We start from the raw sequence: 14,011 nt of genomic DNA, 5'->3' as shown, positions 1-14,011 counted from the left end.
AGGAGGGCCCCAGGGGCTCCACATCCCACATACCCTATCCATCTAGCTGCCCTAGGGCTCGGGCCGGTCCCCAGGCGGACCTGCAGGGTCTTCTTCACAGAAAGCGGTGGCATTGCCGGGCTGCTCTGCCCCCAGAATATTAAAACCTTAGGTGGATTGGAGCTTGTTCATGCATTTTTAAAGGGGTGAGGCCACCTGGAGACTTGTAGACAGCAAATTGAGAGCAAAACTTTGCCACTGACTTCAGAAAGTAAAGCTCTTGCCTCATCCGTGCCTGTTTGGGGCTGGGAGAGAAGGTGAGGGAAGAGGTGTTATTTTAAAAGACCTGGCTTTATTAATATGTTAAGAAAAAGCTCCCTTGGCAATATGTGTTCTCACAGTGCCAACTTGGATCCTATAAAACATTCGTGCTCCGAAAGCTGTTGCAGAGAGCAGACCCACACACACCCCAAAGGGGAGACCTCAGCAGGAGGTTGCTGCCCTGAAAGGGCCACTAAGACGCACACACCGCTTCTGGAAAGAATCTGCTCCAGCCCAGCTGCTGGACTCCCAGGTTCCAGGTCTACACTCCTAAGTGCCACAGTGGGGCCCTTCCAGATGCCCCACAGAGCTAGAGGGCCCTCCCGGGAAACCCCTGTGACAGGGTCTGGAGTGAAGGGCAAACCGTAGCCAGATATAGCGGACCACAGGAGGAGCAAAGCCAGGGCTCGCAGCTGAATCCCCAGCTTTCTCTCCCAGAGCTGGGAAGAGGCTGACCCTCCAGTCACAGATGGGACGCAGAGGTGTCAGAGTGGCCCTCTCCATGCTGAACCCCCCCACTGTCAGGGCTCCATCCTCTCCAGCCAGGCAAGTTCCCACCTGCAGATACTGAAGCAGGCAGCGCAGAGACTCAACCCCGAGGGACCGGGCCTGCTCCAGCCTCCTGGCCAGCTGCGTGCTGGCTGCCCACCACCTACAAGGTCACAATGGCTGCTGCCGGCACCGAAGTGCCCTGACACCCACCCCCCACTCTGTCCCATGCAGAGCCTGGCCTTCCGCATTTACAAAACCAAAGCAGCTGCTTGCTTTTAGGAAATAAATCTAGCCAACTTGGTAATGGACCTTAAAAGTTTTCCCCCTCACCCCGCCATTCTAATAATAATCAGAGTGGAAATTAATTGGAGGGTTCTCTTGCACTGATGACATCTGTCAAGCAACCAGACACGTGGGTTTTGCTAAATTCTTTTATTTTTTGTTTAAATTTTCACTTCAATTTTAATTCTTGAAGAACAGCCTCGACAACATATATCGCACTCATTATAAGAAGCAAAGGGTTATATCAAAAATTATTAGTATAGAATCACAGGAAATCTGGTTTGGAACCAGAAAAAAATACAAAACAGATATAGATACATAGACACAGGACAATTTTTTTAATAATTATTTGGAAAATGTTATTTTCCCCTAATTCTTGTTTCTTTTTTATATGCATACGATGTTTAAATTTTACAAAAAAATGAAAATAAAGACTAGTATTTTACAAAATGAATAACAACGTGTGTGTGTGTGCGTGTGTGTGTGTTTCTACATAGGATTCGGTCCACTTCCATGTGTGTTGTTTTCTGTACAGAATATATCCACATCTGTCCACAATAAATCCTGGAAGGTCCGTTAGTCTCCTTCTGTTTTATTAAAATTTTCATGGTCCTCTCTTCCAAATTTTTTTCTTTTTCTCATCAGACACAAGGTCTTTTTCCTTTCCTTTCCAACGTGTCCACAGATCTGACACTAAAAAGAGTCTCTTTTTCTCCTGGTTTGCAGCTCGGGTTGCATTTCTGCACGGTGGGCTGCTCCTGTCGCCCTGGCCCTCCTCCCCGCTGCCCGGCCCACCGCACCCTGCATCGGCCGCCTGGTGTCCCCGCGGCATTGGAGTCCACGGCCCCCCGCCGGTCCTGTGAGTCTCTAGGGGGTGGGGGCAGGTGGGAAGCGCCCAAGGTCTAGGAGCACTGGATAGACATGTAAGGCCAGTTGAAGCTGCTCCCAGACAGTAACATATCGCGGATGAGAGTTTCGATGGGGGTTTTACCTACCAAACGGACGAAGAAGAGCTGCTCGATGACCGAGGAGGATACGGTGCGCAGCGAGGGCAGTCGTAGTAGCAGTTTGCCGAAGCGGCTAGGCTGGTTAGGGTACTGGCTCCTCACGTACTCCTCCAGCGCGCACTGCGACTTCTCCTGCAGGCTCTCGATGTGGGCGGCGTCCGACAGGCCACAGGCATCTGCCCAAGCAGCCACCGGAAGGAGAGACAAGGGGAGGGGGCACACGGTTAGGTCAGCGGACAGCAAAGTCACAAACAGCAAGCCGTTCATTTTACTTTTTTTTTCTTTTAAGGAGCAAAGGGGAAAAAATAGAAATAGAAGGAAGAAGAAAAGAAATCCTCCCCGCCATGCCTGCCTACTCCTTCTTCACTATTTCCTTCCCCCGGCCCCCAACACAAATACAAACAAATCAAACTCCCACCAGGCCTGGGGAGCTGGAGAGACAGGCACACACTTGAAGAGGCAGCAACCTCTCCAGTCCCTTTGTTTCTCCTCTTTCACCTTTGGATTAAATAATGTACGATGCTGGAGCCATGTTTGCTGTACACAGCAACCTGTCCTCCACCTTCAGGGGAGCATCTTTTCCGTTGTGCTCATTAAAGGGAGGATTTCTGCCCCTTCTGCCCCTGGTTTTGGGGTATTCAGGAGCCCTGACTAAATATGCAGCCTGGAGGCAGTTCTAAAATGCTTCTTGGAGTCCCCCTCTCAAACCTAAATGACCCCAAGCAGAAACCTCAAGGAGAACCTAGATTGTATAGTGAATAGACACATGCGAGGGGGTAAGAAATCATAGGCTGGCAGGGCCTGGCATCAGATCAAGCTCCTGCTTTGGCAATAGAGGATTTGCGATCCACTCTCTATGCAAGCAAGAGCTCTGCAGCAAATCCTCAGCCAGGGTGAACACTTCTATCTGTGCCTTAGATCACGTAATTGAAAATTGGTCCCATCTCTGTAAGCTGTATGATAATCAGAAGGAATATGGCTCAGTTACTCCAGGCTGCAGAAAGGAGACAACTTCAGCGATCAGACACAAAGCTGGACCGGAGACAGCTGCTGTTTCTGCTTCAGAACTGGGAGGTGGGGAGTTGGGGGATTTGGGGATATAGGCTTCCTGTGGCAGGACCTGTACCCAAGGAAGCATCTCAAAACCTGTGTGTTTAATCTCACGTCAACCAAGGGCTCTTCTTGGTCTACTAAAAATATTTCAAGACAGCAGTTTATACTGTATCAACTAACTAGAGGCAAGCAAATGGAGGGGAAGGTGGAATCAGAGGAATGAAGTGAAGGCTTCCTCTCTTGGTTCAAACACCCATGTTGTTTCCTGTATTCATAATAAATATTTGAAAAACAGGAAGATCACAGAGGAGCCCTTAGCCAGTCAGGAGGTCGACTAGAGATCAAAGGCAGAGTTTGCTAATATATATAGATCTGGAAAGAAATTCATGCATGGCAATGCCCCCAAAAGGACACTGTATAATTGTGAATGGATAAGTGTGACCCTAAGAAGACACAGCAAATGATTCAAAGCGAAACCTGGGTCTGCTGAGTTTCTGAGCTTTATGTCTCTGTTTCAAGAACTGGGATTTGTAAAGCATTCTAACACCTTCATCTACAAGGCTATGGCCTTGAGCAAAAATACAAATAAAACTAGTGATAATTCAGGAACTTCTGAGGCAGGTCTCCTTTGACCCCAGATCCAGATTGGGTTCCTCTCAGATGTCTAATTACTCTAGCCAGCCATTTGGGTGCAGTCACACCAGCCTGACCTGGGAAGGCAGTGAGATTTTATGGTTAGCAGGATGAGGGCAGGAACAGTTTGGGGCTTCGATGCTTAGAGAGGGGACCCTGAGGGTCTGCCCTTGGCTTTGCTTCCTAACCTGGTCCTGCTGAATGACCACCATGCAGACTCTTATTTACATATATCTTCTTTGACATGCATTCTCTGCCCCTTATGCCACAGGATACCTCTCAGCCTCAGAGAATGCAGTATGAAAGGGACCCACTGATACCCCAGCAGGTTTTTTTTTTTTAAAAGACCCATATGGAGTCTCCTCAGGTTTGTAAAATATTTATCTGATATTTACACTTAGGGCCCCCAGGGTGCAAGGTCACTACCCTTCCCCCAGCTGGGCTACTCCAAGGGAGAGAAGCGCAGGAAAGGCATGCCTGGGCCCTGTGTTGGCTGCATCGAGTTCTTTCCTCCTCTGAAGGCAGAATGCCTGTAGCTGGGCCCCACTGCAAAGTGCCAGCCGGCCAGCCCTGTAGCCTCCCTCGGGCAGGAGCCTTAATTTGGGCTTGGCTTCCCACTCTAGATATTCATTCCTACTTTGGATATTTCTGCAACAGAATTCCCCCAACTGTGGACTGACAGTATGAGCTCTCAGATCAATCGTCTGGTTGTGGTAGCGAAACTAGGTGAGCAGGGGGTGTGATGCAGTACATATTTACACTCCATGAGTTATACCCAGATAAGAAAAGGAGGCAGAATGTGCAAAACCCATGTCTCGCTTTGTATATGGTAGTGTCAATGTGGGAACCCTCAATATTTCTTCTACAGTATCTGGAAAAGAAATTATGTAAATAAATAACCATTACCGCTCAGGCCCTCCCAGCTTAGCCTTTGTAGTGCAGAGAATGTATTTCATGTTGTGCATTCAGAAGAGTTTAGTGTTCAGGAAATATAGATGTAATCAGCTGCCATAACTAGAAATCAAAGTTATTATTGTGCTGAAAATGGATTTCTTGTATTTATGTTAACTAGAAGGCTCCTTTCGGGGAAAGTCTCATTTATCTGAGAGAATATTGAGGTGTATGAATTAATGAATTTTTTAAAAAAAGTAAGTTCAGGTCATGACCTAGTCCTTGGATGCTGTCCAGAATATTAAGGATTAAACATACCATCCGGAGGCCAAATGTGAAAACCACCACAGGGAACCCCCGTGCCAGCTTCAAATACTTATCCGGAGTAAACCTCGTTGGACAATATGTCTAAAACTGTCTTTTCCATCATTCAAAGTTTGCTTAAAAGTTGGATGACTTTGAGAAGGCTTCCCATGAATTCCCTTCTGGCTAGCAATCAAAACAAGTTTAGTCAAAAGTAGAAATGTGTTGTATGGATAAGGGGGGTGAATTACTACTGACAGCTCTATTTCCACTTTCAGATATTCTTCTTGCAATTTTTCCAACAAAATAATGTTATTGTTCACTTCTCGGCCTCCCTTACACCTTGAAGATTTGGTTTAAGAAATATCTTTGTGAAAACTTTTTTTTTAAAGGAACACTTTTCACAGGGACATTTTAGGATGGAAAGTTGAAAGGAAAGCATGAATAATTCCACAGTCTTCCTTACAGCCTGCACAGTCCTTGCCTCTCTCTGGGAAAGGGCAGGAGATCAGAAAAGTCAAGGGGGTTCAAAGAACCTTGGGGGGGGGGACAAGGAAAAGGGAGGGAGACTTTTCTTGAGAAGACCTCTGTCCAGCTCCAAGTCACATTTCTGCTTCAAGACGCCTCACTGGATGAGATTTTAAAACCCCAGCTTCCCCGACACTGGCTTGCTTCCTGATTAATTTGGCTAAAGAGCTGGGTAGTGGAGAGCCAGACAGGCCCCAGGCCTGCCAGAGCTAAAGCAGCCGGGTCGCTGCTTCCCAGGCTCTTTGTCACTTTTGAAAAACACGTTTCCATCAAGAAGACTTATTAAGATAAAATGCATTCAAACACCGAGGAGGCTATTCAATAAATCTTCCATTTGTTTTAAGGTTCGCACTTTATCCTCTTGCAAAGAATAACTCCCTCTCCCACTAGCAGACCTGCATTTGCACTGAAAGTAAAAGGGGGGCAGTCCAAGTCCACAGCTCAGGCCACCCTGCATACAAATGAGATGCTCTTGTCTAAATAAATTATCTGCTGTTCAGATCGATATTAATACTACATTTGCTACATTACAATATTGTGCAAATTTAAGAGTCATTTTAATACAATGTAAATATGATTCTTCACGCATGAAAGCTAGGAAATATTGATAGATTATACCACTGCTTACTGTTCAATGAGGCCTTGGGAAAGGGGTTTTGCCATCTCTGCTCAAGAGTGGTTTTAATTTGGCCTTTGGAGGTCCTGCCTCTAGGATAGATTTATTAGGATGGTTTATTTGTTCTCTGAATGGAGGAATTAAAAACAATAGCGCCAATAATGGTGGTAAACTGGCAGCTAACCCTACTCACAGTGGGCAAGGCCCGAGACCCAGTTTGAGCAGCTCTGTTCCCCACCAGCGTCCTTTCTGGCTTTGTTTTTATTTCCCCCCATTACCTGCTGTCCTGGGTGTTTATATGTTTCTCTCTTGCAGGTTACAATAATAAAAGGGGGGCAGTGTTCTCAGAGGCTCGGACCAGAGCCTTCAAAGGCAACATTAATGCATTTTCCTGGAAGTTAATTTGAACCATCTATCATAAGAGAAATTGTTAACATGCATGTTACCACTGCCTACATTTAATTTGATATTTTTAAGGCACTCTGTTAAATTTCCAATGTTCGTGCGTTTTGCGTGGCTATGAGATTTATCTCCGGGGCGGGAATCCTCCCATACTTGCGGGTTCTACAGTATTGCTTTTGTTTTTCATCTTTCTTGATTAGATCGAATACGTTTTTTACGACCCTCAATAACCTCAGCAACTGCAAACATGAATGGTTTCCGATAAGGGAAAATCAGGATGCAATAAAGCGGGATTATTTATGATTTATTTGCCCGTATTCCTCTCTTTCTCCCTCTCTGTGTCTCACTGTGTCGGGAAAGTCAGCCAGGGAGCGTGCCACACAGAGGAGAAAGCCACATTCCCACGTTCTCTTCCTTCCCTCTCCTCCCCCAGAAACGCTGAGCTCCGGCACACACGCACACGCACATCGCACACACATGCACACCGCACACACGCGCAGCCAGACGGATCCACGGCACCGCCTCCCCGCCCCACCCCCCCGCCAGCCACGCGCCCGCCGCCGCCGCCGCCGCAGCCGCAGCCGCAGCCGCGGCCCCGCGCGGGGCTCCAGGCCGCCAGGCCGGGCCACCTAGCCGCCCGCGCCGCCTCAGCTCCCGCACCGCGGCGCTCCAAAGATGGCAGCGGCGCCGCCGGCCGCTTCCCCGCGCGGGGGCCACAGGTCCCGGCCAGGCCGGAGGTCCGGCGAGGGCCCGGCCGCGGCGGGTGCAGCGGCGCGGCGCAGGAGGCCGGGCCCGAGCGGAGCGGGGCCTGCGGGCGCTCCCGGCGCGGCCTGCCCTCGCAGCGGCCGCAGCCTCACCTGACGTGAACAGCACGATGGCTTTGAGGCAGCTGTACTCGGCCGAGTCGACGTGCAACGCCTTGAGCTTCTCCACCTGCTCCTGGAAGATGCGGATGTGGTCCATGAAGGCCACGACGCGGTCGGCGGACATGGGCGAGGCGTGCAGGCCGGCGGCGGCCAGCAGCGGCGCCACGTGCAGCGGCATGGAGCACTGGGCTGCGTTGAGCACGAACAGCTCGCTCCAGGTCAGGCGTAGTAGGGACACCTGGTCGGTGATCTGCAGATCCGGGAAGAAGGGGATGTTGCGGGCCCACTCGACGGCGCTGAAGAGCAGGCGCGCGGCCAGCTCGCAGATGTTCTCGATGCCCATGATGTTGTTGGGCTGCATGCATTGGCTGCCGTAGCGCGACGTGGGGTAGGGCTCCGCGCGCAGCAGCAGCGAGATGTAGCCGGACAGGTAGCAGTGGCCGTTGAGGGGGTCCCCGTTGGTGAGTGCGTACTGGCCTGGATTGGGTTGAGTTGGAGGCATTCTTCCTCGCTGAACCGCTGACGAAAAGAAAGAGAGAAAAGAGGCAATGTGCATCCAGGGGGCTTGCGAACATCCCGTGCCGCAGCGCACCCGACACAATGCGGAGGTTCTTCCCGCAGCCACAAGCGCCCCGGAGCATCTCCTTTGGCGCTCGCTCTCACAGCCCATACCCGGAGGCAATCTGGGGTGAAGCCCTCCAGCTCCGCGGCTCGGTATGCCCAGCCGTCTCCTGCGCCCCTGGCCACCCCAGCCCTGCCAGAACTAGGCCTGAGTTACGGGCCCCCAGCCCGGTATGGCCAAGAAAATGCCACCCAGCCCCTCGACCACCAACAAGTCACACACAGATTAATGAAATCCCACTCACCCCTCCAGAAGGAACCAAATCAGGGTAAAACAAAAACAAAAACAGGCGAAACCAGAGAAAGGTGGTGGTTCTAGGCAAATGCCTAGCTGCCTCTTCATTTGCAAGCAAGCTGGTTTTGCTCAAAATGTTTCCATATTCTCTAAAAATGCTACGGAATTATCCTTAAAATAGATACAAGTTACATACCCTACTAACCACTTAACAACTTTTGAAGAGAAAACAAGTATCCTGCACCCCTCCCCTATCCCCTCCTCCCCATCGCCCCACACAAGGTTCTCACTGTTAAAAGCAACAAAAAATTGAAAAAAAATCAAGAAAAAAGTTGAACTTACAGTAGCCAAACATTATTGAAAAAAGTGGAAAATATAATTAATGTCTGTCCTGCGCGGTGCCACTGCAACCTGCAGCCAGCTTTTGCCCAGTGAATGCACGAGCTTGCAACTGCAAAAACACTGGATTCATTAACCATCTGAATGCAAAACGTAAGCATGCTTTGAGTTCTTAAAGCTGACCAAAGTTTTTTTTTTTTTTAATGTGTATGTTTTACTTCAACAGTGCCAGCGTTTTAAATTGCCATGTAAACAAAGACAACTTTAGGAAAAGTTAGGGCTACTGAACTCTCCCCCCCCAGCAAATTAATATAGATATGTCCATGTACACGTAGCTATCTTACTTCAGGTTATACACTATTTTCTTAAGTTTGCATTGATTCTAATTTTAATGCAAGCCCCAGTGCAATTTAAGCTCTTGAAACATAATGGCTAGAATACTTTTTTCTAATTACAGTTTTGAACTTGGCAGTTATTTTTCAATTAAATGAGAGTACAATTCAAAGTTTTTTGTTTTGTTTTGTTTTTTGTTTTTCAGATGCCTATAAAATCTCCCTGGAGCTAGAAATGAAGTCGTCATATTTGCCTGCTCCTTGAGATCTGAAGGAATTCAATTTCTTTTCTTGTGGCATATAAAATATAATTTTAAAGTCAGTTACAAGAAGGAGTAATCTACATTCTACAAAATTGACTGGATCACTAATTTGACTATAAGACATCTTTAATGATTGTCAGGAGATAAACTTTAATTGTAAATGGCTAGATATATTTATAAGAAAAGTGCTGCATCTCTTGCCACATGAACATGAAGCATATCTAAATACATCAAAAGTTGTGTTAAAAGAAACCAAAGCCATACAACACAGGGATTAAATGATGTGGAAGCTCATGCCAGCTGCAGTCTATGCATTATAGCCAAATCAGAAGGATCGGTAAATGCCGCTGTAAATTGTAATTTGTATGCAGTATTTAAGCAGAGGGTGGAGTTTGGTGAAGAAATAAAACGAGTATCATGCTTTAAAAAAAAATGACACAACTATGAAAGCACGGTTCAGTCACAAACTTTCCTTTGAAAGTAGAGGGGTGAAAACAAGGCCACAGCTCTGGAGGAGGCGGCCCCAGCTCGGTGAAGAGGAGAGGGAACCAGTGAACAGGCCAGAAGCCCCCCTTCCCCCCTAATTAGACCTACAAGTGCAATAAATCTCACTCCTCTTTTTCCAAGCTAAGCTTCCAAAAGGATGATGCAGTAATGAATCTATGGTTCAGAGTACTCCAGTCTCCAGCCCTCCCCCATTTTAAATAAAGGGCATGAAGAGGTGGAGGGGAAAGTGGAATGAAAAAACACAGAAACAGAGTTTTCCGGGGGAAATAAGCACCCCTCCCCAAGTTCATGCCAGCCCAGCCCCAAGCATCCTCACGCACACGCGGGAAAGAGACACGCACCGAGCACATCCAAGACAGAGGGAGGGGATTTTAAGCCACAGCTCACGATCCCAGGGACAAAATCCTGAGCAGGCAGAGGGTGGGGTGGAGGAGCCGGGGAGAGGAGCGCAGGCCGGGAGGGGGAGGCAGCGGCAGCGAGCTGGGGTTGGGGGGGGGCGGCTGGAGACGCCGGGGGAGGAAGGTAGCGGGGACAGGGGAAGCTGGGACGGGCCGGGACCGCAGGAACCCCAGCCCCATACAGCAGCCACCCCCGCGAGAGAGAAAGAAAGAGGGCCGGGGAGGCGGGCGAAGCTCAGGGAGAGAAGCACAGAATAAATATTCACCTTCCCGCCTCATGCCCACTTTGAGGCACTTCTTGAGGCGGCAGTATTGGCACTGGTTGCGGTGGTGCTGGTCGATGGGACAGTTCCTGTTGGCACGGCATGTGTAAGTTAAGTTCCTGCGGACGCTCCTCTTGAAGAAACTTTTGCAGCCCTCGCAGGTGAACTGGCCGTAGTGCTTGCCGCTCGACTTGTCCCCGCAAACCACGCATTCGATGTGCTGCTGGCTTTGGCCCGAGCCGGGCGGTCCCTGGCCCTTGTCCCCTGCCGTGCCGGGGGTGGCGGGCGCTCCGGGCTGGCCCGGGGTCTGCGGCGTGTGCGGCGCGCCCGAGCCCGCCTGCTGCTGCTGCTCGCCGGCGCCGCCGCCGCCGCGGGCCGCCTGCGCTGCGGGGTTGGGGCCGCCGGGGTTGCCCCCGGCCACGTCGTCCTGCGGATCTCGCCAGCTGCTAACTACCATTGCCATATCTTTGGGCCCGGGGAGCGCTGGGGGGAGCCGAGCTGCTCGCCGAGGGCTGCGGGGCGCGCGGGCGCGCTGGGAGGGGAAGGGGAAGGGGAAGGGGGGAGGGGGAGGGGGCGGGGGGCCCGCCCGGCGCCCCGGGGTCGCGGGAGCCGAGCCCGAGCCGGGCACCAGCCGCTGCCTCCGCCGCCGCCGCCGCCGCCGCCGCCGCCGCTACTGCCTCGGCCGCCCCGCTGCTGCTGCGCGCCCGCCCGCCCGGCTGGCGTTTTGTTGTGGTTCCTGCTGTTTTCTTTCTCTCTTTTTGCAGCCCCCCCAGGCTCTCAGGCTCCCCCCCCCAACACCCCTGCTCCCCTCGCCCGCTCCCCCCGCGCTCCGATCCTGGGGGGGCCACGCTCTCCTTCCCCCCCCTCCCCACCCCCCCCCAGCGAGCAAGCTCCCTTCTCTCGCTTTTTTCTTCTTCACCAAGTTGCAAAATCAGAAATGGCACAGGCGGCAGCCGGTAGCGGCGCGGGGCGCAGCGCCGGGGGCGGCGGGCATGGGCCACGGCGCGCGCACACACTCACCCTCCGCCTTGCCCGCACCCCCGCGCACACACACACTCGCACACACACTCGCTCACCCGCGCCGGGCGCCCGCCCGCCCGCCCGCCGGCCACTGGGGCTACGCGCTGTGCGCCGGCAGAGCAGACATAGAGGAAGCCGGCGAGGGCGGCGGCGGCGGAGGAGGAGGAGGTCGAGGTTGCAGGCGCCTCTGGAGCCGCTGCCTCAGCTGCAGCAGCGAGCGCCGCTGGAGGAGCCGGGGCCCGGGCCGGAGTCCGAGCTGGAGTCGGGGCTGCAGCCGGAGCGCGAGCTCGGGTCGGGGCCGCCCGCGCCGCCGCCGCTGTCCCGGCGGGAGCCCTCGCTGGGCTCGGGATTGAGGGGAGCGCGGTGAGCCGAGCAGGGCGCGGGGCGAGGCTGCCGGCGGCGATCAGAGCGCGCTGGTGTCGGGGGGCCAGGTCCAGGGCCGGACGCAGCCAGCCATTCAGGAAGGCAGCGCTGGAGAGCGGGAGGCAGCCAGCGAGGAGGATCACACACTTTGCTCTTTTTGTTGTGCCGGTGGCGCCGGGCTCTCTCTGCCTTTTTCTTTCGGGAGGTGACGGAGGGGGAGAAAAACACGAGATAATTCACGCCGGCGACGAATTCACAGCGAAACAGAAAATATAAAAATCAGAAGAAAAAGAATTGCAAAAAAAAAAAAAAAAAAGAAAGAAAAAAAAAACGAGAGAGACATCCAAAGTAGGTCGAATAAATAATCCTCTTCTTTTCCTCTTTCTTGCTCCTTCTTCTGCTTCTTCTGCTATAACACACAGAGCTAGTTAAAAAAACCCTGGAGATCGCCCAAAAATGTTCTTTTTTTAGTATTTTAAATAAGTGCTCTTCAGCCGGGAACCAACACCCTCCCTCCAAAAAAAATCATATATGTATAAAATAACGATAAGAAGAATACGAGGGGGTGCCTCCTCCTCCTCCTTTTTTTTTTTTTTAAGTTTAGCCCTCACTCTTCTGCAGGAATGGAGTAAAAGGGACAAGGAGGAGGGAGAAAAAGGAGAGAAAGAAGAAGAATACGGGGGAAACAACTAATAGAATATGTAAGAAAAGAGAAAGGGGCGAGAGGAGAGGGGGGAGAGAAGAGAGAAAGAGAGAGATTGAGAGAGAGAGGCGGAGGAGAAAGAGAGAGAGAGAAGAGAGAGAGAGAAAGAGAGAGAGACCCCAAAATTGAATGCGTTTAAACGGGAGGACTCGCAGAGCAGTGTTTCCGAAAGGGGGATCTGCGCGAATGTCTGTATATAGTGAACTTTGACACTACTATTGAAACTGACACGTTTCTATGGAGATCGCTGCCTTATATGGAGCTCGTGTCAAGGAGCCAAGAGAAGGGCTGCTGGCAACTGATAATCAAAGGCGACTGACTGGTCAGAGCCCTGAATAGGGGGGAGAGAAAATGGGAGGCTAAGGTTAGCCAAGCCTCCCGAACGCCATTGGTTGGAGAGCCCCTCCCCCCTCCTCTTTTTCTTTCTTTCTTTTTTTTTTTTTTCCCCTCCCTCTTAGCTACCTACTTACGGGTTGGCGAGGGAAGGAGGAGAGAAAGTGAGGGGGGGGGGTGTGCTTCTGACAAGCGCAATTTACATTGAGATCGCCCTGCGCTGCTATTTACTCTGAGACCTGATTAGTATGGGTCGTCTATGGTCACACACACACACACACACACACACACACGCACACCAGAGGGGGAAGGGATGGCGAGGGGAAGAATGCCTTGCAATGGGTAAAAAGAGAATTAGAAAGACATTATTTTGTTTTCTTCCGAAAAGTTTTTAGAATTATGTTTTATGAGCGTGAAGAGTGTCATTGAAAATGTTAGGAAAATTTTAAATGGGAATTAAACTCTCACCGTTTTAATGATTCGTGAAATATTTTGGGTTTGTATTGTTTTCTTCTTTCACACATAAGCACAATCCAAGAGTGGATTCTGCTCATTTTATATTCCTTTAAGAAACAAAGTAGGGACTCCCTGTGTTTTGGTCCAACGTATATTTTGGTTTTAAAATTAAGGGTTTAATTATGACAAAAATGCACTCCTGGAATTCGCAGCTATTGCCACAAAATCAATCCGAGCCAAAGGTTCCTCTCCATCCCAAAGATGATTTTTAAAATAAACTTTCCAGTCAATCCGATTTTTCCTTCTTCTCTCTTTCTTTTCTTTTCCCTTTTTGGTATCCTCAGGCTGTTCCAAGTTCCTACGAACTCTCCAGTAATTATTAATAAAATAGTAGTAAGTTCTCATATCTTTGGGGGCGGGGTGGTTAGTGCAGCCAAGTCCGAGTCCCAGGAAAAGAGGAAAGGGGTGAGGGAGAACGGAAGGAGATGGGAGATGGGGAGAGGAGGGGGGAGGGGAAGAGGAAGGCAGGAGGGAGAGGGAGGGGGAGGGGAGAGGGGAAGAGGGGGAGAGAGAGGGAGGGGGAGATAGGGAGAGAGAGAGGGGGAGGGGGAAGAGAGAGAGAGAGGAGAGAGGAGAGAGAGGAGAGGAGAGAGAGAGGAGAGAGGAGAGGAGAGAGAGGAGAGGAGAGAGAGAGACAGAGAGAGAGAAGAAAGAAAGAAAGAAAGAAAGAGAGATAGAGAGAGAGAGAGAGAGAGAGAGAGAGAGAGAGAGAGAGAGAGAGACACCCCGATTCCCAAAGGCGATT

The 14,011-nt window shown here is 50.8% G+C and overlaps 1 protein-coding gene across 1 annotated transcript; it reads right to left on the bottom strand.

Moving 5' to 3' along the window:
- Positions 1-1,219: 1,219 nt before the first annotated feature.
- NR2F1 (nuclear receptor subfamily 2 group F member 1) lies at positions 1,220-10,801 on the bottom strand. Its single transcript, XM_060143269.1, has 3 exons — positions 10,335-10,801; positions 7,365-7,892; positions 1,220-2,257 (listed from the first exon to the last, which is right to left on the bottom strand). The coding sequence occupies exons 1-3, from the start codon at positions 10,792-10,794 to the stop codon at positions 1,977-1,979; spliced, it is 1,269 nt and encodes a 422-aa protein (XP_059999252.1). The 5' UTR covers positions 10,795-10,801; the 3' UTR covers positions 1,220-1,976.
- Between the last annotated feature and the right edge of the window lie 3,210 nt (positions 10,802-14,011).

The sequence above is a fragment of the Lagenorhynchus albirostris genome, chromosome 3, assembly GCF_949774975.1.
Source record: "Lagenorhynchus albirostris chromosome 3, mLagAlb1.1, whole genome shotgun sequence".
NCBI classification, from domain to species: domain Eukaryota; kingdom Metazoa; phylum Chordata; class Mammalia; order Artiodactyla; family Delphinidae; genus Lagenorhynchus; species Lagenorhynchus albirostris.
The sequence above is the reverse complement of the archived record's forward strand: the minus strand, read 5'-3'. Positions and strand labels throughout refer to the sequence as shown.